This window comes from Mustela putorius, unplaced genomic scaffold (assembly GCF_011764305.1).
Source record: "Mustela putorius furo isolate JIRA1106 unplaced genomic scaffold, ASM1176430v1.1 tig00000731_pilon_pilon_pilon, whole genome shotgun sequence".
NCBI classification, from domain to species: Eukaryota; Metazoa; Chordata; class Mammalia; order Carnivora; family Mustelidae; genus Mustela; species Mustela putorius.
This window is the reverse complement of record NW_025421461.1, coordinates 703327-728099: the sequence shown is the minus strand read 5'-3', so window position 1 is coordinate 728099 and position 24773 is coordinate 703327. Positions and strand designations below refer to the sequence as shown.

Genomic DNA, 24773 nt, shown 5'->3' with positions numbered 1-24773 from the left:
GTTGGGCCACAGTCTTGCTGTCCTTAGGTCCCTGGCAGGTCTGGTGTGGTGGCCTCTCAGGGTCCCCAGCAGGGAGATACTGGCCGGGGTTGCTCAGAGGTACCCTGATATTGGAGTTGAAATGGAAGTGAGGGGCTGGTTGGCTCTCAAGTGCTTGCTGAGGTCAGAGATGAGTCGTGGAACACCTGGACAGCCCTCGTTCCCCCAGTCCCATGGGGCAGGAGTGACATCCTCAGCAGACAGGTAGGGAAACCAGGGCTCAGAGACAGGCAGCCAGGTGCCCAAGACACACAGCTAGGGAGTCACAGAGCTGGAATCTGAACCCAGAGCAGGTCCACTTCAAAGCTCGTGCAGTCTGGATTCAAGCAGGTTCTCTACCTCGGGCTTTGCAAGTAACACCAATGCACAGAGGCGCCTCACGGGCCTCGTGCTATCAACCGAGTCTTCACATGCTCACCCCAGGCCCTGGAGGTACTGTCAGGGTCCATCTTACAAATGAGGACACCGAGGCCCAAAGAGGTGGCCAGTCTGTTTGTCAGGATTTAGGGTTCTAGACAGTTCTGTTCCCAGGGGTCTCAGGGAAAGCCGGAGGTTATGGGATGCCGTGGGAGTGGGCACGGGTTTTCCAAAATTCCCCAGCCTGATTTTGTTGAGGCCTGGCCTGTCTGGCTGTACAGGGGCATGACAAGAGGGTAGCACTGTGATCTGAGGGCCCTTCCCATTGGTGCAGTCAACCAGGGCATGGACTTGAGCACATTATTGGTCAAGGTCACCTACCTGGCTTCCATCCCCAGCTATGTGGCCCTGAGCAAGTCACTTTATTTCTCTGAGCCCTGGTGTCCGTATCTGTATAGCAGGGATCACGAGAGTGCCTACTTCACAGGGCTGCACTGGGACTCTGGGAGGCGAGATTCGGGGGCTCTGGGGCTGACCAGCATGGGTAGGTCCCACCCTGTCTCTGACAGGCCGTGTGGCCTTAGGTAAGTGCCTTCATCTCTCAGTTTCCTCCTCTGTCAAATGAGGCTAATAGTAGACTCTGTCCCGTAGGGCCCAGTCAGGACACAGTAAGGCAGTCAGGGTAAAGCCCTGTGATGTGAGCAGAGGTCCTGCCGCAGGCTCTCAGTCCTGGGCCACCCTGGAAGAGGGAAGGGAACGTCAGATGTCGCCAGCCACAGGGCCGGAGGTCACTTCCTGGAGGCCACCCCCGTGGGGGGTCCAGCTCCCGGCGGCCTGCGGGGAGCAGATCACCAGCGGTTTCATCCCTTGTGCTCGGTCTGATGAAATATTTATAGCAGGCCATGTTTTTGAGCAAGGCTAGGGAAGCGTCAGTGGGTCCTCCCTCCCAGCATAGGCCGTGTGGCTGATGAGCAGGCCGTGGGGATGAGAAGGAGATAGGAGCTCGTGAATAAATCATCGCAGGATCCGGGCTAATGGCCTGGCCGTGGGGCAGCGTGTGCAATTAGTGTGCTAATTGTCCGGAGAGGGTGACTTCTGCGTGGGCAGGGCCCAGGGTCCCCTGGTTTGCAGAGTGCCTGGTGTCTGGGTCGCCCTCTGCTGGAGCTCAGTGGTTGTGACTGTGGGCTCTCCCCATACTGGGCGGTCAGGGCCCCGGGCGCCTACCTCATCCCTACTTGCTGTCCTCTGAGGGGGGGTCCCAGGCTTCTGAAGGGGCCTTACACTGGGGATACTCAGCAAGCTGGGCCACATATGGGACCTTGGACCAGCGTCTCGGCTCCTGGCAGCGCTTAGCTACCTCAGGGGCTGGGTAGGGTAGCTGTGAGCAGAACCTGGGGGCTCGAGGGGTTGCGCTTTGCCCCCTCCCCGCCCCCAGCTCCTTTTCTTTTCCCACCCTTTGTGTTCAGTGGTTTGGGGTTTTTTTTTCTCCCTTTGAACGAAGGCTGTCCCAGCTTAGCCAGCTCCTGCCCTGTTGCCAAGGTGACCAGACCATCGCTGCCATCCCATGGCCACTGCCAACCAGTGCTGGGCGAGGGACTGTAGTACATGGACGTGCACCTGCCCTGAGCACACATGCATGTGTGTGCCACGCCTTGTAAAGCTTGAACATGTATATGACACATGTGCAAGAGCAGACACGCAGAGACCTACGGCCATGGTGTCCAACCCCTGCACAAATATCGGCACTCATCGTCTTTGGAAAGGCACAGGCCCATGTCTGTGCGCACACTGCACATGCAGTAGACCTCACACGCACCCCTGTCTTCCCGCAAAGGAGCAGGGGTGCCCAACCCTGCAGGAGACCCCAGCAGGCAGGGCTGTCCACTTCATCCCTCGCACTTTTGCCCACAGCCTAACTCTCTTCCGGTCCCCAGAGCTGTCTGCAGGGGCACTCCTGGGGACGAACACCTCCTAAACTGCACCTCCCCGGCCCTGTACCCCTTGGCGGGGTGGAGAGCCTCGGGCCACTGCAGCCCCTGCCTCCAGGGAGCACCACAGACCACTTTGGGGACTTGCTTGCCCTTTGGGGGGATAACCAAGATTTGAGCTCTAGGCACTAACAGGCTGGAGCCTAAGTGTCCCAGGAGGGCCTCGCTCAGCAGCACCCCTGTGACTTGCTGCCATCCTTCTCCTGCTTTTCCCGAGCACCCAGGATCATCTCCTAAATAAACTTCCTGTTCCTAAATCCTTCCCTCAAGATCAGTTTCTGGGGGTCAGGTGCCTACAGATCACTGACATTTCTAGAAAAGTATGCACCCAAACCTGATATCCACGCAAGGCTGTGCCCACACACAAGCACCTTCTGACTCTGGTCGGAGCACTCGGCACACACTACCTTGGTTAAGTCCCCAGCAGCTGCGCCAGGCAGGCTGTAGAATTAGGCCTGTCTGATTGGTGTGGAAATGGAGGCAAGGATTAATCCCACAACCATATGTCTTCCAGACGGAGGCAGGGCAAGCTGGAGCAGACAGGGCCATGACCAGTGTGGGGGGATCTCCAGCCCCCGCCCCCAGCATCTCCCTCTGGCTGGCAGATGCTGATCTGAGAACGGGAGTAGGAAGCAGCCTTGTTCCTCCTCCCAGCTCTGGGCCACGCAGCCTGGCCCCTGGGCTCACGTGACCTCTCCAGAATACATCACCCAAGGAGGAGGTGGCCCTCTGGCGCTGACTGGCCAGTGGCTTTGCCGTGCTGGGGTCTCTCTCGGACCCTGGTTCTTCTTCTAAGGTAGGACATGTGGGCAGTGGTTCCTGGCAGTGTAGACAGGCACACACATGGGGTATTACCTAAAAGCTTCAGGCATGGGAAAGCTTTTCCTGGGGTTCTCTCTCAGGCCAGAGACCAGCTGGGCATGCCCTCTGTTCCAGGATAGATGCCCCCAAACCTACCTTATTCTCTTGGATGCAGGCTCGGAGAGGGCCAGTGGCTCAGGGTCACACAGCAGGAGGCAAACAGGGTTCAGACACCAGTCGGCTCTGAGGGAGGGGCAGACAGCGGCTCACAGCCAGGGAAGGCTCACTGTAGGAGGTGGTCCCCAGGCACCTGGAGAGACTGAGGTTTGTCCTAGAGACGTTAGGGCCAGGCTCGTGTGGTCAAGTCCAGGGTCTGTGTTCCTGTAGCCCTGAAAGGCCTGGGTTCTCCTGCCCTCTGCTGTGGACCCCAGCCATGTGACCCTGGGCACGGTGCTTACCTTCTCTGAGTTCATCTCCAGCCTCTATCAAGAGGCATGATACCGTGAACTGAAGCAGCCTAGGTCACAGTGTTGGGCTTGCCTGATGCACGGTGGGGGTGCCTTTCCTATGTGCTGGGGCTGGAAAAGCGTGTGTGAGGATGAAGCTGGGGTAAGGCAGCTGTGGGGGTGGCTCTGGGTCCCTTCCTAGCCCTAGCTTCAGTCTCATTGTGACACTGGCCCAAGAAGAGCCTGCACCTCACCCAGGACTAGACGAGGGAATGCATGGAAGAAGATGCTGTCAGTACTCTTTTCTGTGTTTCAGAGAATTCCTCAGGTGCGTGTTCCTGGGCTTGGCCCCAGAAGGAGTCCCCGGTAACTCTGGGTTTGACCGGGGACATCATAGTTGGGTCATAGGCTGAGGCCCCGCCCAGGCCGTCTCAGGTCTCACCTTGGCTCCCCCTTGCTGACCCTTCTCCCTCGGACTGTAGCTCCTTCTTGCCTCAGGCCTGTGCGTTTGCTGTTCCCCGTGGAGGCCTGGCTTTCTCCCCACAGCCAGACCGCACATTCCCCAGCGGCTGGACAGCCTTGGTGCAGCCTGAATCGTCATTTGTTCCTTTTTTTCTGAAATGTCTGTTATGAACCCCGGGAGGGGGCAGGGGCTTTTCACCCCATTCACAGGACACCCTGTATAGGGCATCTCTGGAGGTGGTGCTCGCTGTAGACAGGCCTGGGGAACAGACGCATGTTTGAGGGAGCGTGATGGCCTAGGTGACGTCACTATGTCACACAGGAGGCCCTAGGCCCGAGCCGACTGGCTGGGGACGGCTTTGAGGTCCACTTGCTTGGGATAATATTCCTGAACTCATGAGGGAACCCACAGAGGACCACAAAGGGAAGCAGACGTGGGACTTGTTTATCAGCACGTGTGTCCCGGTCATCCCCATGCCGTGGCTTCGGGACGCCTTCGTCAGCGAGAGCTGGCAGGGGCCTCAGGACTGACCCCAATGGGCGCCATGCTGCCGGCCTTCACTGCCTCCGCTTGTCACCGAGGGAGCCGTACATTTTGCAGAGAGAAAAGGGGAAGTTTATGGGTTTTCCCCATCAAGTTCAGAGAACCCTGGATTTCATTTTTGGTTCCCAGGGTAGGACCTGCCGGAACGTGCTACGGTGTGGCAGGAGCCACACAACCCTGCACCCCCCTTCCCACACCGCAGTGTCCACCAGACTCCTCGGCTCCCCGCTACCCCCTGCCAGGCTCCTTTGTTTGGCTTCAGGTGTCCCTGAGCAGCCCTCCTGAGGGCTTAGGAACCAGCCCGGTGTCCTGCGCAGTGGTCTCTGCTTCTGTTTCGTGGCCACGGTGTGGGGGAGCAGGCTTTGCTGCACCCCCAGTGCCACCTGCCTGGCTGCTCTGGGGAGGCGGGGTGGGGATGTGTCCCAGCAGGTGGGAGGATCCCCCGACACCCTGAGGCTTGTCCCGGGGCCTCCCTGCTGCCAGGGCAGAAAGCTGATGTTTCCGGGTCCACGGGCTTGCCATAGTTCAGAGTGGGCTGTGATGATGGCAGCCTGGTCCCTGCTCCCTGCGGGCCCCCTTCTCCCTGTGGGGCTGCGCTGCTGTGAGCAGTCAGTAGGGGAAGGAGGTGGGAGACTCCCATTCAGGCCACAGCCTTCTCCCTGAGACAGGATGAACAAGACCCAGAAGAACTTCTCATTGGGCCGATGGGGAAACTGAGGCCCAGACAGGGCAAGGTCCCATGATGAACTGAGACTGAAGGGGTCTTGGGGTGGACCGCCGTCATGCCTGCAGTCTTGTGGTGCGGGCCTTAAGGGTCCTCCTGGGTCACAGTGGCCTATTCGGGAGGGGCCTTTTGAGTCTTTGTCCCTATTGCCCTCCTTAGTCTCTTCCAGAACCTGGCCCCCATGTTCAGGGCACTCAGACCCAGGCTCTGGCCTCAGGGGGCCCCTGGCCTGGTGGGGAAGACTGGGAGGGACAGGTAGCTGCCACTCAGGATGGTCTGATCAAGGACAGAGGGAAGCACAAGGGTGGGGGCTTGGAAGTGGGTGTTGAAGGATGCATAGGAGTTTGTGGGAGAATGAGGAAGAGAGGGCACTGGGCAGGGGGTCTGGCATGTGGCAAGGCAAGGAGGTGGGAAGCATTTCCTTTGAGCACCACTACTGGGACATGGGCTATTACTGCCACTGGCTGATGAGCAAGAAGAGGCCCGGGTGTCCCCATCTGTGTGTCCCCAGCCAAGTCCTCTCTCTTTCTGAGCTGGTCCTGTCCCCTCTCGCTTCCTCTCTTCTCTCTGACACACTCAGCTCCAGCCCTCCCAACCTCCCTCCAGTTCCTTGAACACATGGAGCAACAGTCCAGCCTCAGGGCCTTCTTTCTTGCTGTTCTCACTTCCAGGAACACTGTTCCTACAATCTCTCCTCGTGCCGCTCACAAGTCAAATGTCACAATTTCCTGGAAGACCTGTAGAATAGTGCCCACTTTGCCTCTGGAATCACTTGCTCCCTGCAACATGTTTTTTGCCTGTCTTGCTCCACATGAGTTTCAGCCCCATGGACCCTGTCCACACACGGTGGAGGCTCGGTAGATGCCTGCTGAGTGAGTAAGTGTTAGGTGTGATTCTTGTGAGGAGGTGAAGTCCCAGGGCCTTGGCAGTGCTCCCAGGCCTGAGCTAGGGTGAAGGGATGGTCCTTCTAGAAAGCCCCCTCTGCTTTCCTGGACTCCTGATCATAGAGCTCAGCCTCCCATCTATGCCAGGCCCCTCAGAGGTCTGTGAGGCCATCCCAGGGCATTTTCTGTTCCCCAAATAAGACGAATTTACCAAGAGGGGAGGCAATAAAGGGGAAGAGGAACAGCTGTCTCTGTGTCCCCCAGCAGAGCGTCGGAGTCACGGGGGGACTGGGACCAGTGCTCAGGCTCTGATCCTGCCCAACCTTATCTAGACAGGCCCTGCGTAGTGCCCAGCCTGTTATGAAGAAATGCAGCTCCCAAGGTGGGGCCTTTTCCCTCATGGGGGAAGGCAGGTCTGCAGGGTCCATTGGGGAAGTGGTGGCTGGAGCAGACAGACACCTGGCTCTGAGACTCAGCTCACAGATGGGTAACCCTGGACATGACCATGCTCCTCTCTGTGCCCTATTTACTCCCCTGTCAGAAATGCCTGTGGAACATTCTCTGATGCAATGGCAGGTACTCAGCCAAAGCTGGGCACTGTGTTCCAGGGCCCAAGACATGGGAGGTCTTGGCAAAGAGCAACAGGGGACCCGGAGAAATCTTGGAAGGCTTTATAGAGGAGGTATCCTTCATGCTTAAAGGCTACACTGAGTTCTGGAAGGCAGCTCAAGGCATTCCACTGGGGGGGACCCCCTCATGCTGAGGCTCTGAGGCATGGACATTCTTGAGTCATCAGTTGCTGGGGGTCATACGATATTCAGTGGAGAGCCTACCTCTTGCACTGTGTTCATTCCTATCATGTCCTTTTCTTTGTATATTCAGTGCACCAGTCTTCTTTATAGTAAATGTTTTCATTTGCCTTTTTTGCTTATGATGGGTGATGATGGTAAACAACATCGTCAATATTTTTATGTTGGTAAGTTTTCCTGCCTTATCTTTCATGGTCTTCCTTGTGCCAGGCTGTTCTTGTCACTTTATCTCAGGTCTTTGCTCTCCTGTGAACATGCTGGGTGCTTGGGAAATGCCTGAGACTCCAATTAAGTTGAAGCTTGAAAAATTACAGCTTTAAGAAAAATAGAGGCCACGGTGCCTTTGCTCACTGTGTACCTCCCCCTGGGGTTCCTTCCCATTCTTTCTATCTGTTCCTTCCTTCCTTCCTGCCTGGAGTGAGGTCCAGCCCAGGCCCTCAAGCGGCCCATGCCCCCTCTCTAGAGTGAGTTGGGGTTCAGGTATGTGGTGATGGGAGGCAGTGGGGAACCAGGAAATTTCCAGTTGGGCAACCTCCGTGCATTAACTTGATGAAACCCCATGAGATGATATCACTATTAATCCCATTTTACAAGTCAGAAGATGGGCTCAGAGAGGGTATATAACTTGCCCAAGGTCACACAGGAAGGGACAGAGATAGGATTTGAACCTAGGCTATTGCACCAACTCATACTTTTGTTTCCTTCTGACACTTCATTGCCCTTGGGATCAAGTCCAAGGTCATTAGTATGGTATCTGGCGCCTCTCAGGCCCTCAGTTTCTTCATCTGTCAGTGTCACTCCTTGGCCCCAGCGCCTACCCACACAGGACTTCTCTGTTAGTAGGATGATGACGCCCCTGTCTGTCTCTCTACACCTTCTTCAGCCCCAAATCCTTTAGGATGCTGGAATGTTGGGCTTGGAAGGGCCAGCCCCTGGGGTTGTAGATAGGAACAGGGAGGCTCAGAGGTGGGGAGAGCCTTGCCCAAGGCCCAGTGTGTGAGGAGCAGAGCCCCATGTGCACCATGGCCCATGGGATTCTAGGTGCTACTGACAGCACTGCGGTCCGTCTCGGGCTGGGCTTTCTCTTGTTGCTCCCTCCAGGAAGCCCCCTGCACCCCGACTGGGATAGCCTTCTGTCCTGGGCGCCGAGGGCTCTGACTGTGGCTCTGAGCCAGCCTTGTTGTGACTGCCGGTTTACTCACTATCTCCCTTGCTTGGCAGGACACCCCATGAGGACAGGCATTTGCTAGTCCATCCAAGTCACTGGTGCCCAGCTGAGCCCAGCCTGAGCAGGCCCTCAGGAAGGGCTGACTGTAAGAGGGAGGCCCAGAGAGGGACAGACACCGGCCCCGAGACCCTTTAGGTCCCACATGCTCCTGGGATGGGAGATTCTGGACAGGTCTCTAATGGCCACTTTAGCAGAGAGCTCCCAGGGGCCTCTGTCCTCGGCTACACCCAGAGGCCTGGGGCCAAGGACACCCTGTCTCCCTCCCGTCCCCACCTGCTGTAGAAGGATGTTCTCAAGATAAAAATACCCTCCAAAACATTCCCCAGTGTCTGGCATGACCTGTCGTCCATCCTGGGGGCCAGAAGCTCCTGCCCTGGCTTCACCTTGGGGCTCAGAAGGCAGATGTCCACTTCTGCTGGCCATTTGGCCCAGCTTGTCCCTGGATCAGAGTGTGTAGCCCTGTCACCAGGCCGTGGAGCAGGAGTGGCCTGAGGGTTGCCTGCAGTGGTGGCAGCAGCGTTTGCTGGGCACAGAGGAGGGAGGTGGCCAGGCTCCAGGCTCTGCCAGCTCCTGGTTCTCCTGCTTCCCGGACTCTTGGGGTGCATCTCGAGAGGGTCACATGGGACTGCATGGGAGGGCGAGGGATACATATGCCACCTTTCCATCCTCTCGGGAATCTCCATGTCTGCTCTCAGAGCCTGCAAGAGAACCTTCCAGAGAACCCTGGAGGGGCTGGCCCTTACCCCAGGTCTGCACCGGGACAGGGCCTCCCTTTGCTCCCCTGACTGTCCAGAGGTAGGTGGGCTGTACCTCTTTTGCAAACGGAGGAGGCTGAGGTTCAAGAAGGGCCCTTCTTGAGCTGGGGTCATCCAGGCCTTGGCTTAGGGAATCAGGGCTCACTGACACCCTCCGCCTCCCCCCCCTCCCAGGGAGGACTGAGATCAGGGGTGGTGACAGCTGCCTCCTGCAGGGCCCTGCTGTTCCAGGCCCTGTGCCCAGAGCTCACCTCCCTCACCATACTGAATTGCATGGGCACATCCGCTGGGCCGGTGTCATCAGCCCATTTTGTGGAGGAGGAAGCTGGGCTTTAGGGAGGGGAAATGCCTTGACCTGTCCCCAGGCAGTTTCAGCCCTGGTCTTGGCTGACAGACTGGCACTGGCAGGGGGAAGTGGGGAAGCTTCAGGGTCCATCCAGGCCCTGCCCTCGCTGCCTGGCAGTTTGAGGGCCAGTCTGGCCAGTCTGGGCTCGGGCTGCTCCCATGTTATGTGCAAGCACCCCACCCCCCAACCGATCCAATCTGGGACCGTGCCAGATTGGATGAACTTTGGAGATTTGAATTCACATCATGGGCTGCTGTGGTCCTCTCAGGGCAGCAGGTGGAGCACTGGAGAGGGTGTCCAGAGACCTGAGCTCCTATCTCCAAACTGCCACTCACTCAGTGGCTTTGTGATCTTGGGCCAGTCACTTCTCTGCTCGGAGCCTCTGTTTCCCTGGAGGATGGGACTAATTTGCCCTCCTCACAGGTGAGAACATGTGATTGGGTTTGTGGGTCTGGGGAAAGCCCTTTTGGGAACTAGGGCATCAGAAACAAGACTGAGAGAGCCTGGGGCTGGCCAGAGGACCAAACAGGCCCACAGAAAGTGGGGCAGGATGGACCGTCTCGCATCTTTCCCCCTAAAAGATTGCCCTGTGACAGTTCCTCTTTCAGAGTTCCAGCTCCAGGGGACTCAGGGCAAGTGATTTAACCTCTGTGAGCCCCAATTTCCCTGTCTGTGCAGCCGGGACAAGAAGCCCTCCCTCAAGGTGACACGGAATGTTGGAGTAACTGAAGACAGGAGTGGGCCCTCAGGCCAGGCACAGTGTCGGCCCATTCTAGGGGAAGGGCAGAGATCAGGGATTTGGGCACAAGTCTTTGCCATGGAGATTCCCAGTGTGATGTGGGTCTATGATAGAGCCTTCCTGGGCCTCAGTTTCCCCATCACTTCCAGGGTGTCGGGGCTAAGAGAGGAACCCTGCAGACCCACAGCTGCTGCTCAGGGAATGGTGAGGGATGGGGCAGCAGGGGCTGAGGACAGGGGGTCTTGAGATAAGAGCCTGGAAGGTGAAAAGGAACCAGAAGGACATTCCCTTATGGAGTGAGCAGAGGCCCAGAAGGGAGAAGTAAGCCACCCAAGGTCACACAGCTTGTGACCGGCAGAGGACTTGAACCCAGGTCTGTGCGCCTCTAAACCCATCGCTGTCACCTGCCCCAGGAGGCTTATGATGTGGGGGTGACTCACCACAGTGCCCTTGATCCCAGCCAGAAAAGCCAGTGTGACAGTGGACGGCAGCCAGCTCAGCTGTGAAGGGGTGGGGCTCTGTGGCCTCGGTGGCTGGGAGGTGGGGGAAGGTGAGTGGGCCTGCCTCTGGAAGCTCACGGAGGGCCCTCTCACCACACTGCCCTCCCATCCACACAGCACGGTGGGGAGAAAAGCAGGGGCCCCTTTGACAGTGGGAAAAGTGAGGCTTCTGGGTTGCTGGGACGACATAGGGTGTGTGTATGCCCAAGGCAAAGTGTCTGACAGGTTACCAACATGCACCGATCCGTAGAGACATTTATGCACCCATGCACTCATCTGTAAATTCATCTGTCCCGCTCACCACGCCACTGCATCCATCCACCCATGCATGCATTCACCTGCTCCTCTCCCCACCTACTCATCCGTCTGTCTAGCATCCGCCATCCACACGCCCGCCCACCCATCTGTCCATCTGTAATCCACCACACACCCACACACGCACCCATAATCCACCCACCCACCCATCTGTCCATAATCCAGCCATAGACACACCCACCTACCTACCCATCATCCATTCATCTATCCATGATCCATCCATCCATCTGTCCTTCTGTCCATCCGTGCTTGAACCCTGTGGTTGGCACTGGGAAGGCTCTGCAGGTGGTGCCCAGGAGCATAGGTTAGGGACCGAAGTTCCTCGGTGACCTTGGGGAAATTACTGCACGGCCCACCTCTCTGGAATGAGAACAGGGATGGTTCCAGCCCTGTGGCGTTGTTGTGAGGATAACATGAGCTAAAGTCCCTGCGACACCTACCACAGTGTCTGGCAATCAGTGGGCACTCCGTAATTAGCAGCTGTAATTTTCCCCGGGGACCCATCCAGTTCTGCCCTCCACTGGTTCGGAACGGTTTCATAGACAGACTCGCAAGCTGCGAAGGTTTGGGTGTCAGAGGTGTGGGTCCCACCTCCCATGGGACCCCGAGGGAAGCAGCAGAAATGTGGGTTTAGGTGGAAATCTCAGACTTTGGAGCCATTGTGAGGAGAGCAGCACCATCTATAGTAATTCGGCTTTGCTCTGTTAACTTTAGGGTCCTGCAGCGACTGATTCCTCTCCAGCTGGGGCCTGGGAAATGGCAGCTGCTGCTGACACAGCCTTGAAGACAGCCGCTTGCCTGCTCAGCACCGTGACTTAGAAGATAGGAATCAAGAGGTAAATGGAGGTCACCGATGGGCATCGATCCATCTAGCCATCCGGCAAGCAGACACTCATCTGTCTACTTACCTGTCCCTCTCCCCTCCAGCCGCTCCGTAACCCGCTGTCGGCCTAGCTCCGCACACCCCCCACCCATCTGCCGTCCGCCCACCTGCGCACTCACCTACCCAGCGCATCCAGCCGTCTTTCCTTCTACGTATTCACCCATTTCCCGGCCAGTCACCCACCATCCCAGCCACTCATCCGTGCACCCAAATACCACTGTGTCCTTCCATCCACCACCCATCCATCTGGCCGTCCATCTGTCTGCTCATCTGCCTGCCCGCCCACCCGTCCATCTCTTCATCCAGCCACTAAGCCATCCACCCAAGTCACTGAATTATTTTCTGTCCGCCGAACCCGTCCATCTTCCTGGCTACCACCCATCCGCCCGTCCACCCATCAGTCCCGTGTCTTCATCATCTCCCTGACCGCCCACCTGTGCACCTGTCTTTCACCTCATACAACGGTCCATCGCGTTCCTCACCCATCTGCTTCTCCGCCGCGCGTTCCCTCCTCCCTTCGTCTGGTCGGAGAGTGTTTCCTCTGAGCCAGGCCTGCTCCAGCCTCTCCAGGCCCCCGAGGTTGGCCAGCGACGCGGCCTGGGCCAGGGCAACTCTCACACCAGGTAGAAGGTGGCTTCCGGCCGTGACAGCAAGAGCCTGGGGCCGGAGGATCTGGAAAGGTTCTGCAGTTCCTCTGACCCCTGACAGAAGGGAGGAGTCTGAAGATTCCCTTTAGCGATGATCTGGGGGTCGGAGAACGTGGGGCAGAGGGGCACCACAGCCTAGCCCATTAGAGGCCTGCTGGTGTGTCCAGACAGCCGTGGCCTGGACTGGAGGGGGGATGTAGGTGATTAGATGGCGGACAGCTCTGAGCAATCAGGACCTGCTGAGGGAGTGGGGACGGAGGCTGGAGGAGAGGGGTGACCAGGCTTTCGGCTCAGACGACCGGGGAAGTGGTCAGGTTGCCAAATGACCCTAGGAGGAGGGACAGGAGAAGGGGGAGAAGGAGGTGGGAGGACCCGGAGAAAGGGGGAGCGTAAGGATGAGAAGGGGCAGGAGGAGGGGGAGGGGAGAGGACAGGGAGGGGCAGGACGGGGACAATGAGGGGGAGGAGGAGGCAACAGGAGGAGGGCAGAGGTTTGGGAGAGGAGGAGGAGCCCCACTGGCCAGTGGTGCTGGGGGACTTCTGGGAGAGGAGGCTTGGGTCTGGGGAGGCAGTGTAGACCAGGCACCCAGAGTACGCTTGTCGGGGGCAGGGAGCTGCCCCCTCCAGGAAGCCTGCTCTGGGAGCGCTCGTTCCCTAGCCCTTCTGATGTGGGAGCCGAGAGCAGGCCAGCGGCCGGAGAGAGCTTTCGGGCTAAAAGCCTAGTGTCAGTGGTTGGAAATGGAGCAGGCAGGCCCTGAGGTGGTGAGGGCCCGGCGTGCAGGGGGACCAGTGACCATCTCCACTGTCCTACTAGTCTGGCTATTTCTCTCCTTGCACCCAGCGTGGGGCTTGGCCCAGAAAACCTGCACTGAGTAGACTCTGAATGTGTGTAGGCCGTGGTGTGCACTGCAGGCAAAGGCGGTCTGTGCTCTGGAGAGGGGAAGGGAAATTGGCCTGGAAGGGGCCAAGGAGATGGTCGTCTTCTTCCCCAGTGTGAGAATGAAACGGTGCTCCCAGCCCTCCGGCTCCGCTCCACACCAACCTCCGCCTCCTCAAGGGCCCCTGGGTAGCCCCCTCGTTCCCTGGTGCCGCCCCCCCACCCCAACCAGCAGGCACTAGGCCCTGGCTGTGCATTACCTGCGCCCGCCTGGCCCCAGCTCTCACTTCCTGTGTGACAGAGTCTCAGAGCCCTGGTCGAGCCCCAGTCTCTTTGTAGGCTTTGATCACAAGGTAGTGAACATCCCATGATGTTCCAAGCATGCGCCCTGGGTCAGGGGCACCTGTCAGGGGCTCACCTCTGCTTTCAGTGCCGAGATTCGGGACTGTCTGTCTGTCTTACCGGCACACGGTTCGGGGCCTGAAGGACTGAGACGGGAACTCAGTGTCAGGCTTACGGTCTGACCCTGGGGCCTGGGGGCGACGGGGGTCGGTTTCTCTTCCACCTTCTAGACTGGGAACTTGCTTCTTAGGGGCCATGTGACCCTGGGCAAGTGACTCAGTCTGAGCGTCAGTTTCTTCATCTGGAAAATGGGGATAATAGTCATAAGGTTGTTGCAGGGATTAAGTGAGGTCACTGGGGCTCCTCGAACCAGGCCAGGCACGCAGAGAGCCTGGAAGGGGCCAAGGAGATGGTCAGTGCGCACTGGTCAGTGCACTCCTGCCTCTGAAGCACTCCGGCCAGATGAAAGGCTTGGGCGGGGGGGCTTCAGCTCCTCCTGCTCTTGTAGCTAGTGCTTTCTTGACATCTGAGACTGGGGCCCCCGCCTTGCCCTCTTTCTCTGCCGGATGTTGCCGAAACCTGAGGTGCCCAGAGCCTCAGGGGACAGGCATGGGGTGTCCTACTCCATCCGGAGGCACCTCCCAGTGACTTCGGGGCCCCACCTTTGGGTCATGTGCCTCTCTAAAAGCTCCCAGCCCTGGCCCTGTTGTGCTCCAAACGCCCCGGTGGCTGGGAGTCTGTCTGTGTCCACAGATCTGTGGCCGGCAGAGAAGTGGGCTCAAGAGACAACAGGGCTGGGGACAGCTTCTCCGTCTCCCAGAGGTGTCTGGGTCTGCGCACTGCACCGTCCCCTTCTCTGCCTGCTGGACTTGCCTCGCTACCCACCTTCAGTGTCGAAGTCATCTCGTCTAGCTAAGGTAGCTCACCCCGGGGCCTCTCTCCCGCTTCCCTCCAGAGAACACCTCGGGTCCCCACTGGGTGACCTGGGCATCTACCAACAGTGATCCTAACCCTTGCTTTTACTGTCTCATCCAAGCCCACAAACTGCTCTGTGACTGGGACAGGTCTCAGCCTCAGTTCTCAATCTATGAAATGGGAAGCCAGTCTCCTTACTTGCTGAGGCCTCTGGTAGCAAAACAAATCTAATAACATTTCTTTTCTGATCTAACTGTATGCATCACTGAGCAAGAGTGTAGGCAACCAGCCTACATATTCCTGGTTGGGGATGTTGTCCCACATTTCTTAAATAGAGTCTTTAAAGATGTCAAGGCTGCATGACCTTCTTGCCACACCTGTGTTTGTCTATGTGGAGTGTCCTTGGGACGATTGTCAAGTTTGTGGTGCTGGGGTTTTTACTCATGGGTCCTCTTCCGGATCTTTCTTTGTGGAGCTGCATTCACCAAGAGCCTGGGAGGGACTCCCCACACCCCTAGCGTCACATGCACACACACACGCACACGCACACACATACATATACACACATGGCAGGATGGGGCCATGGGAAGCTGAGGACTGGACCAATACCTGGAGCTCCAACTCTGTCTCTAAACCTTAGTTTCTGGTGACTTTGGACAGTGACTCTGCTCATAGTCTCAGTTGTTAGCTGAGAAACAAAGGAGCGAGTGTGAACGTGAACCTGTTGATTTTCTGTGTGGTTTGAGAAGGAACATCAACAGAAGAGGGGTTTCCCAAGCCTGCGTGACACAGTCTGGGTGGGTCCCAGGTGCCCAGCCCAGGGAGAAACACCAGGAGTCACCGCAGTTCGCATCCCGGCCTGGGAGCTGGCCAGGTGTGGGGCTCCCCAGCTGATGGTAGCAGAGCGTCAGGCTGGGCTCTCTGGCCTTTGATTCTTCTGATTCTGTCCCTTGCAGGACTCGAGCTGCTCAGAGCCCCTGTTGGAGCAGCCATGACCCGCTGGACGTCCCTCCCGGCATCCAGGCCACATAAACCTGCCCCCTGCGGTCCAGTGGCCTGCCGCCAGCATCTAAGTGCCCGGGCCCTGGCCTCCTCAGCCTGGAGGGCCCAGGAATCTGGGGTCGAGCCATCTTCTCGGCGCAGTACCCGGGGTCCCCACCACCCCCGGCTCCCTGCCTCCTGGCCCAGGCAGAAGCAGCATCCACCATCACAGTCCCAGGCCTCAGCTCCTCAGACCTATGGTGAGGTGGTCAGCGGAGTAGCCGCGGGGGGCGGTGGCAGTGTGAGAAGAGGCCCCCGCAGAGCCTGACGTGCCGGCAGGAGACCTCACATAAGCTAGATTGGTTCGAATTTCGGCTCTCTTGCTTATTGGCTGTGTGGCTTTGGGGAAGTCAGTTAACCTCTCTGAATCTCCATTCATGGCAGAAGCAATGATGGCAGCCACCTTCTTGGGGTTTTGCAAGGATAATCTAAGACCATTTGCTAATGTGTCTGGCCTGCTTTCTCCGCAGTGTGAGGAGTGGGCCGTAAGGACCGTGAGTGTTACATACGAGCCCGCTCTGGAGATTCAGAAACATCTGGCAACGGAGACAGACCCTAGGAGGGATGTGCAGCCTGGCTGCTCATGTGCACTTCTCCCTCACCTGTCTCCCAGGTGTTTGAAGCAGAGGTCAGATGTTGCGCTCCCTCCGAGGCCCTGGCTGCACCTGGCCACACAGACAGGGGCTAAATCCCAGTGTTGCCTCCCCCTGGCTGAGTCGCTTCCTGTTTCTGGGTTTCTGGTGGGTGCTCAGCCACCTGCCTCTGCTTCTGGAATGGCTTCCCTGGGACCTTCTTATCTGGGGCCTCATTGTCTTCTGGGCACTTGAGGGCTCCCAGCCTTGTCTAACGGTGGCCTCCTGGTGTGATCGGGTGGGGATTTGGGGTGGATGGGGTCCCCAGTGGTGGAGGGGAGTATGCCCGAGTCAGCATCCTGGCCAGGCCAGTCGGCCAGGGTTCTCCCCCTCCTTCCAGCTCAGCCCTGCTGAGCCAGGCTGAGGGCCTGAGCACCTGCAGCCCTGACACTAAGGGCTAGATGGCCTCAGTGCCCACAGGGCCAGGCAGCACCATGGTCTCTGGCCTGCAGGTGCCTCGGCCTGGCACCAATAGGCTAGCCCGAAGGCTGCAGGGCCCTGGGGGAGGGGCCACTGCCGGCCCGTCTGGAGGCTGAACGTGGGCTGTGGGCCTGAGAGCCGTGTGTCCGGCTGCAGGGGTCATGCCGCGGGACATGCCTGAGACAGCTTGGTGTGCGTATGCGTGCGACAAGCCCACCAAGTGCTCCCCTGAATGGGCCAAGGACAGTGATTCTCTGAGTGTTCCCTACATGCTGTCATTTAGAGCTAAGAAAGGCAGTGATGGGAAAGGCCACTGGGATGGGGTCAGTCAGTGACCCCTCTGGGCACTGACCCGTGGACCCCCTCCTAGTTATGGATGGAGGCTGTGGTATATGGGCGCTGAGAGTGGGTGCCGTGGGGCACAGGACTTGAGCATCAGGAGGGCATCCTTGGGGCCAGGCTCTACTCAAGGCCTGGGGAGTGAGACAGCAGTGAACCACAGCAAACTCACGACGCTCGGGAGGCCAGTGGTCTCACGGTGGGATCGGTGAGTAAGACCCCAGGCCTGTCCTTCCGGTTACTGTTACTACAGTTACAGGGTCAGAGGTCAGTGCTTTGGGGTTACCGTGAGGACCTGGGTGAGGGGTTACAGTCTCCCATGGGTTCAGGAAGCTGCTCCTGGGCACGGAGGCCAGGGACTGAGGGAGCTAAGGCAGCGGGAGGGTGTCCGGGCCGAGAGTGTGAGGGACCGTCCTGAGGAGCAGCGCACAGGCTAGGAGCTGCAGCAAGTGAGCGAGGAGCCTGGACCTGAGAGCTGAGGGCCCCGAGCTCCATTCACGCGGGCCTCGCAGGTGCCAGCAGAGACCGGCTTTGAGCAGAGGACAGCCAGGCTCCCCCGCTGCCTCTGAACTGGGGTGGGGGCCGGAGCACAAAGGCTGGTGAGGCGGCTGCCCTGCTGGTCCGGGTGGGTGATGACGGCGACTCAGGCCACGGCGGTGGGAGAAGAGGTAGGATCATAAATACACTTTGGAAGTGGAGCCTTTGGTAGGGGGGCGCTCACATGGGCTGAGGATGAAGCCAAGGCTTTTGCCCAGAGCTCCTGGGAGGCTCCAGGTCTGTTTTCCAAGCCGAGAAGGAGGGTGAGGGGCTGGCTGAGGAGGGAAGATGGAGAGCTCGGTGGGGGGTGAGTTAGGGCGCAGACAGCCGCCCACCAAGGCCAAGGGCCCCGGGTAGGGGCATAAGCCTGCGCCGGGCTGGCCTGTTCCGCCAGCCCCTCTGTCTTCTCTGTTGCAGGAGCCGCCCCCCGTGGAGCCAGCCCGGGGGCGAGCCAGGGCCCCCCCATCCCCGGGATGACCTCGGCTGGCAGGGCCAACCCCTACAGTATCGTGTCATCAGAGGAGGACGGGCTGCACCTGGTCACCATGTCAGGGGCCAACGGCTTCGGCAACGGCAAGGTGCACACGAGGCGCCGGTGCCGGAACCGCTTCGTCAAGAAGAACGGCCAGTGCAACATCGAGTTCGCCAACATGGATGAGAAGTCGCAGCGCTACCTCGCTGACATGTTCACCACCTGCGTGGACATCCGCTGGCGCTACATGCTGCTCATCTTCTCGCTGGCCTTCCTCGCCTCCTGGCTCCTGTTCGGCGTCATCTTTTGGGTCATCGCCGTGGCGCACGGCGACCTGGAGCCGGCCGAGGGCCGTGGCCGCACGCCCTGCGTGATGCAGGTGCACGGCTTCATGGCAGCCTTCCTCTTCTCCATCGAGACGCAGACCACCATCGGCTACGGGCTGCGCTGTGTGACGGAGGAGTGCCCAGTGGCCGTGTTCATGGTGGTGGCGCAGTCCATCGTGGGCTGCATCATCGACTCCTTCATGATCGGCGCCATCATGGCCAAGATGGCTCGGCCCAAGAAGCGGGCGCAGACGCTGCTGTTCAGCCACAATGCGGTGGTGGCCCTGCGCGACGGCAAGCTCTGCCTCATGTGGCGCGTGGGCAACCTGCGCAAGAGCCACATCGTGGAGGCGCATGTGCGGGCCCAGCTCATCAAGCCGCGGGTCACCGAGGAGGGCGAGTACATCCCGCTGGACCAGATCGACATCGACGTTGGCTTCGACAAGGGCCTCGATCGCATCTTCCTCGTGTCTCCCATCACCATCCTGCATGAGATTGACGAGGCCAGCCCGCTGTTTGGCATCAGCCGGCAGGACTTGGAGACGGATGACTTCGAAATCGTGGTCATCCTGGAGGGCATGGTGGAGGCCACGGCCATGACCACGCAGGCCCGCAGCTCCTACCTGGCCAACGAGATCCTGTGGGGCCACCGTTTCGAGCCTGTCCTCTTCGAGGAGAAGAACCAGTACAAGATCGACTACTCCCACTTCCATAAGACCTACGAGGTGCCCTCCACACCCCGCTGCAGCGCCAAGGACCTGGTGGAGAACAAATTCCTGCTGCCCAGTGCCAACTCCTTCTGTTACGAGAACGAGCTGGCTTTCCTGAGCCGCGATGAGGAAGACGAAGCAGATGGAGACCAGGATGGCCGCAGCCCCCAGGCCCGGCATGACTTTGACAGACCTCAGGCCGGTGGTGGCGGCCTCGAGCAGCGGCCTTACAGACGGGAGTCAGAGATCTGAGCCACCATGGGCCAAGGTGCAGCATCCGCCCCGCCAGGGAAAGGCCCGGTGTCCCTCCAGGGCCCTGGGTTTGAGCAGAACGGGCCAGGTGCCCCGGTTGCAGACTCAGTAGCGTTTTAGATGTTTTATGTTTCTTCGCAGTGGCCTGGGAAGGTTGGCGGGAGAATGGGCGACCGAAGTGGGCCGCCGCAGGCCTCAGAGGCCGGAGCAGGTGCAGGGAGGTAGCCTCTTGGGGTCCGGGCCAGGAACCAGGGGCTTCTGTCTGAGGCTAGAACTGCGGCCTGCCTGGTGGTGGCTCAGTGGCCATCCAGCCTCTGTGGGTGAAGGCTGGCAGGCTGCAGGGCACCTCGCTGGTTTTTAACTTGGGGAGAAACACTGGTTTTGGCTTTCTCAACCGTAGCTTGAGTAAGACTGTTTACAAAAAAAAAAAAAAAATTAACACGTGATTGACAAAAAAAAATTAATTTCTGGGGATTATAAAAATGGACAGTGAGAATTCCATTGGTCTGCCGAGATGCAGGCATTCGATGGGGGCTCCACGAGGTTCCCCAAGGCTGGACAGGCCTCTCCTCCATGAAGGCCGAGTGTGCCGGGCGGCGACGTCCGCACGTGCAAGCGCGGGGCTCATCTGTAGTTCCTTCTGCTCATGGGCGGATTAGATGATGTTTGTGATGGAAAAATCAAGACCATGTTAATGATCATAATAAAAGCTTTCCAGAGTCACAGAGATGGGGGTAGGGGCTGGGAAGAAAACTAGTTTGAGCTTTTTGAGTTTGACTTTTGTACCTTAGAGGTGCGTCTCAGGGCTGGGTATGGGACCTGCCTTCCATGGAGGGTCCGCTCTCCCCACCCCCACCGGATTTTCCCGTTTTACTCCTCTCCTTTTCTGCCCGATAGCCTCCACCCTTTCCGCAGTGAGGGACGCTTGGAAAATGTTGGAGTAGATGCTCCGTGGGAAGGGAGGGCGTGTTCCCAGACGCCCAGGAAGCAGATTGGCCCTATTCCCACGGGACCCCAGTGTGAGTCGTGCCTTAGAGACCCCAGGTGGGCCAGCCCCAGTTGTTTCTGTTTTTCTCAGACTTGCGGGTCCTCCCAGCGGCCCCCGATTCCACCACGAAGTCCGCACCAGCCTGTGTGTCTACAGAGGCGGGCTGTCTTGGCCCGCTCTCTGCACCTGGGGCAGCCTAGGTGAGTGCGGGGGCGTCCCAGCCAGGCTGTCCGCTGAAGGGCGGAGGAATGATCTTAGAAGAGGTGTGCAGTTGTCAGCCAAGATGACCGGGAGTGGCGCTTGCATCCTGGCAGCCTCATCAGGAAGAAGTTTGCAGCTATTGGCTCTGCTGGCCCAGAAGCAGGCCCCTGGGCCACGGGCTGCCCAGCGTGGGCTTGCTCTTGGTAGAGGACACAGCTGGCGGGGATGAAGCCGGCCAGGCCCTTCCCAGGACAGCTAAGAATTTTGTCCTCTCGAATGACCAGGCCTGTAAGGAAGTCCTTAATTAGAAAGCCCGTTTGTGTCTCCCCGGCCTGCCAGCCTCGGCCACCCCAAGCCGTGCCCTCCAAGACAGCTAGGCACCCAGGACCCTGGCCCAAGTGGGGAAACTGAGGCAGACCGCAAGGTCACGAAGTCGGTGGGTGGGTCTTGGGAGTCCGGGGGAGGCCAGGGGCCTGGGGTGAGGGCTCTTGCCTCTCCCCTCCTCTTCTACCCATCCCCAGGGCAGCTGGAGACCTGGCCTGAGGTCGGAGGCCTTGGAGGGTCTGGGCATGAGCTATTGGTTCCCACCCATAGACACCCCGGGTCCGTGCCCTGAGGGATGCCTGACTCCCAGCGTCCTGCCCTAGCCTTAGGCCCCAGCCTCATTTCCCGCTGGGGTGCTTCAGGCCGCGGAGGTAGCTCTTTCCTCTCAGGATCTGCTGGAGGGGTCTCAGCTCCTTCCCAGCCCAGGGCCTGGCTTCCAGCCCTGAGCCTGGCTGGCTTTCTCCATTTCAGCTCTGGGGGGCAAGGGTAGAGTTGATATGGGAGGGCTCACCTGCCCGCCCCCTCTCAGACTGTCAGGCTGAACTGGGGAGGGATGAGATGGCCCCAGTCACTTGGGGCCGGCACAGGGGCCTGTGTTCTGCTCTGCCTGGCCGCAGGAGAGCCTTACAGGGCAGGGTGGGGCAGGCTTCCACTGCTACCATCTGGAGCAGAGCCCAGAGCCTCTGGGTCTCCCGAGGCCCCTGCCACCTCAGTGGCTTGGTGCACCTCCTCTCAGGCCTGTCACCCTCCCAGGCCCACACTGGATGGTTCAGCCCCAGACCCTGCGGGAGAGCAGCCCTGAGCTGCCTTTCATCTCTCGCCAAAGGCAGATGCTGCGTTTTCAAACTCTTCTGCCCTCTTTTTTTTTCCCCTTCCCTGTATTTATTTATTTATTTATTGCTTGTGCTAAAGACCAAAATAGTCTCCCTCTTTAGTGCACTTGAAACGGGAGGGTGGATGGGAGGAGCCGTGTGTGTGCAGAGCAAGGATTCCGTTGTTTCTGAGGAGTGTGTGCTGGAGGGGGTGTGTGTGTCTTTGTATGTGTGAGTGTGTGTGTGTGTGTGCATGCATGTGTGTGTGTGTAGAGCACCAACCCTCTGAGTATTCCACATGCTATGTGTGGTGCGTGTGCTGAGCACAGGTGAGTGGGGAGCATTTGTGCACCTGGGTGTGTGTGTTGGGTGTGCGTGTGAGTGTACATGATGTCTGGTCTGTGTGCTGTGCAGGCGTGTCTAGCCATATACTCCCTCCCTCGCCCACCCAGGCACTGGGATTTCCAAGAAGTTTCTCGACAGCCAGCTCCAGGAGGTGTGGAGGTTGGAGTGGGCCAAGAACATGGCCGCTGGTGCCCTCCTCCCTGACACCCTGAGCTGCTTACGTGGGAAAGGGGCTGTGCTGGCGGTGTGTGTGTGTGTGTGTGTGTGTATGTGTGTGTATGTGAGCACCAAGCGTGTGGCATCACATGTGCCATCATCTCATCTCTGTACAAGTGTATGTGTGCAATTATAGCTTTTCCTGAGTGCACGAGCGTGTGGACCCACAGTTTGTGGGAGTGCTGTGCAGGTGTGTGCCCATGAGGATCTCCCTGTGTGTGTGTGAGTCTGGGCTGATGACATATATGCAGTATGTATGTATGTATAGGTACACACATGCATAGCTCTCTGTGTATTTGTCCAAAGGTGCGTGTGTGTGATTGTGTGTTTTATATGCGGGTTTGGTGTACTGTTCTCCAGGCTATGGGGCCAGGCACACAGGGCGCAGGACGGACACCGGCTGTGACCATGGGCATGGCTGAACCCAGCAGTCCCGCTGGCCCTGTGCCCTTATTATGTCCACACGGGAATGTGTGGAATGTGTGTGCCGCCATGAGGCTTTTGTGCACGTGGACACAAGGTCCTATCTGCGTGTGTGGTTGAGTTCTGCATACAGACGGTGTCTGCATGTGTGTGTGTCCCCGTGAACACGCAGGTGCACATGGTACATTTGGTGCACAGGGCTGGTGCCTGCCTACTGGGGGCTGTATGCATGGGCGCATGGGAGCACATGCGAGTCCCAGGAGTGTGTGCACACGAACGTCTGTGGAAGTGGTGTGTCCGCGTGCACGCCTGCGCTTGCTGCTTGGGACATGGTGGCCGCCCCCTGTGACCTGCTGGTGCTGTGCCCCCCGGTCCCTGCCTGCCTGAGGGTCCTGGTGGGGTCTGGGGGCCGGGCGCGGGGGCCTGATGGGAAGGAGGCCCCTGCACAGGGGTGTCTGCCCTGCGTGAGGTCATAGAATGTCAAATCTATTTTAAATGGTGAAACTGGAGAATTTTCATGTTATTTTCAATACATAGCAGTATCTAAAGACATAGGCCATGAGACTAGACCACATTAAATGCATTTTGATCTCTTTGAGTGCCACCGTGTGGAGATGTGTGTTTGAAAATCCCTGCCTGGCGTTCTTGGGCTCGGTCAGCCCACTGTGACCCAGAGCCTGGGGGGCCATGGTGGGGGTGGGTCCGGTGGGAGCCCTGGGACAGAGGACAGAGCCCCACCCGCTTGCAGACCCCAGCAAGTTCTTCCAGCTGGGACACGCCCCTGCGGGCCCCTGTGACCGCACACCCTCTCCCGCACGGGCCCTGAAGTGCGCCCTCCCACCTCCTCATGCTGGATGTGATACTTTCCCAGCTGTGTGACCTTGGCCACTTCCGTGTCCTCCCTGGGCCCACACGTCCCCCTTTTACTTCCTTCTGCTGAGATTCAGGGCACGCGTCCGCATGTGGCTGTGTGCTGTGTGTGGGAGGGCGGCCGCTCTTTCCGAGGACGCCATTGCGGGAGACCCCCGCCAGCAGCCCTGGTTCTCACCACGGTGACAGGACAGAAAGCCGCGGCGGGCAGGCAGAGGGCCTGCGGACCCCTACTCCAGCCTTGCACAGTGACAGGGAGGAATCGGAGTGGTGCTCTCCCTGGCGAGGCCGGGGTGAGGAAGCCACAGGGCAGACAGGGGCCGCCGATAGGGACAAGAGGACACGCAGGAAGGAAGACATGCGAGGCACATCTAGGGGAAAGGAGAATTTTATCTGTACCAAGCGCTCAGTCTCTGGGGTGTCAGTGGCCTTCTGGCCGAGGCCCACAGGGAGAAAATTCTTTCCTTTGCCCCAGCTCATTCCCTCACTGGAGAACTTCTCTGCATCAGAGAAGGACCCCAGGGATGCTTCATTCTGTAGGATTCAGGGGATGATTCAGGATAAGCAGCTCAGGCAGAGGTGCCACGCAGGGATGAAGGACAGGAGGTCGGGAGGGGCCGGGGGGCAGGTCACAAAGGCTTCTTGGAGGTTGTTCGTCTGGGCTGAACCTGGAGACAGGAAGGCCCTGAAGGTGGTTGGCTTGATCTAGGGGTGGGGGTGGGGATCCTGGCTCCTAGTCCCAGAGCCCTCCTAGATACCCCAATACTGGAGTCTAAGCCAGCTGGGGCCAATGAGCTATGGCCTCCCCAGTCCCCCGAGCACTAGTTCCTGTAGACAGGTGTGGGGCCCCAGTCAGCACAGGATAAATGTCTATGACTCCAATCAGGCGGCACTGGAGTTCAGCAGTCTTGAGGTACCTGTTGTCCTGCCTGTGACCCTCAGTCAGACCCCAGGTCACTCTCTTGCTTGGTGACCTGTACTGGGTTCCTTTTCCCCTGTGCTCTCAGTCTCCCTGTCTATAAAAAAAGGGGGGGGGGTATTCATAAGATATGCTAGCTCGCACCCTTGTGGAAAGAACGAGAAGGAGCAAGAAGGGACTCAGCAGCCACCTAGCACATACTGGGCTGGATCCCTAGAGGTGGGGTGGGTGACCATGAAGGCGGCTCCTGGTTGCAACACCAGTGTGGGTGCAGTGAGCCCATAGCTTACCCTGCACTTCCTGCCTCCCTGAGGATGAGATGAGTCCAACTAGGAAACTACATTTA

General features: G+C 58.7%; 1 protein-coding gene across 5 annotated transcripts in view; it reads left to right on the top strand.

The window, feature by feature from the left end:
• KCNJ12 (potassium inwardly rectifying channel subfamily J member 12) overlaps positions 1-23231 on the top strand; it is a 42919-nt gene extending 19688 nt beyond the window's left edge. Inside the window, exons 2-5 of one of the 5 annotated variants that reach the window (XM_013047887.2) lie at positions 11652-11773; positions 14439-14602; positions 15557-15841; positions 17987-23231. In XM_013047887.2, the coding sequence (XP_012903341.1) occupies positions 15592-15841; positions 17987-19329 (1593 nt within the window). In that variant the 5' untranslated portion in view covers positions 11652-11773; positions 14439-14602; positions 15557-15591 and the 3' untranslated portion in view covers positions 19330-23231. Of the gene's footprint in view, positions 1-11651; positions 11774-14438; positions 14603-15556; positions 15842-16111; positions 17701-17963 lie in introns of those variants that run through there. The other 4 variants (XM_004776465.3, XM_045083624.1, XM_004776469.3 and 1 more) reach the window with 4 other exon arrangements.
• The last annotated feature ends 1542 nt before the right edge of the window (positions 23232-24773 follow it).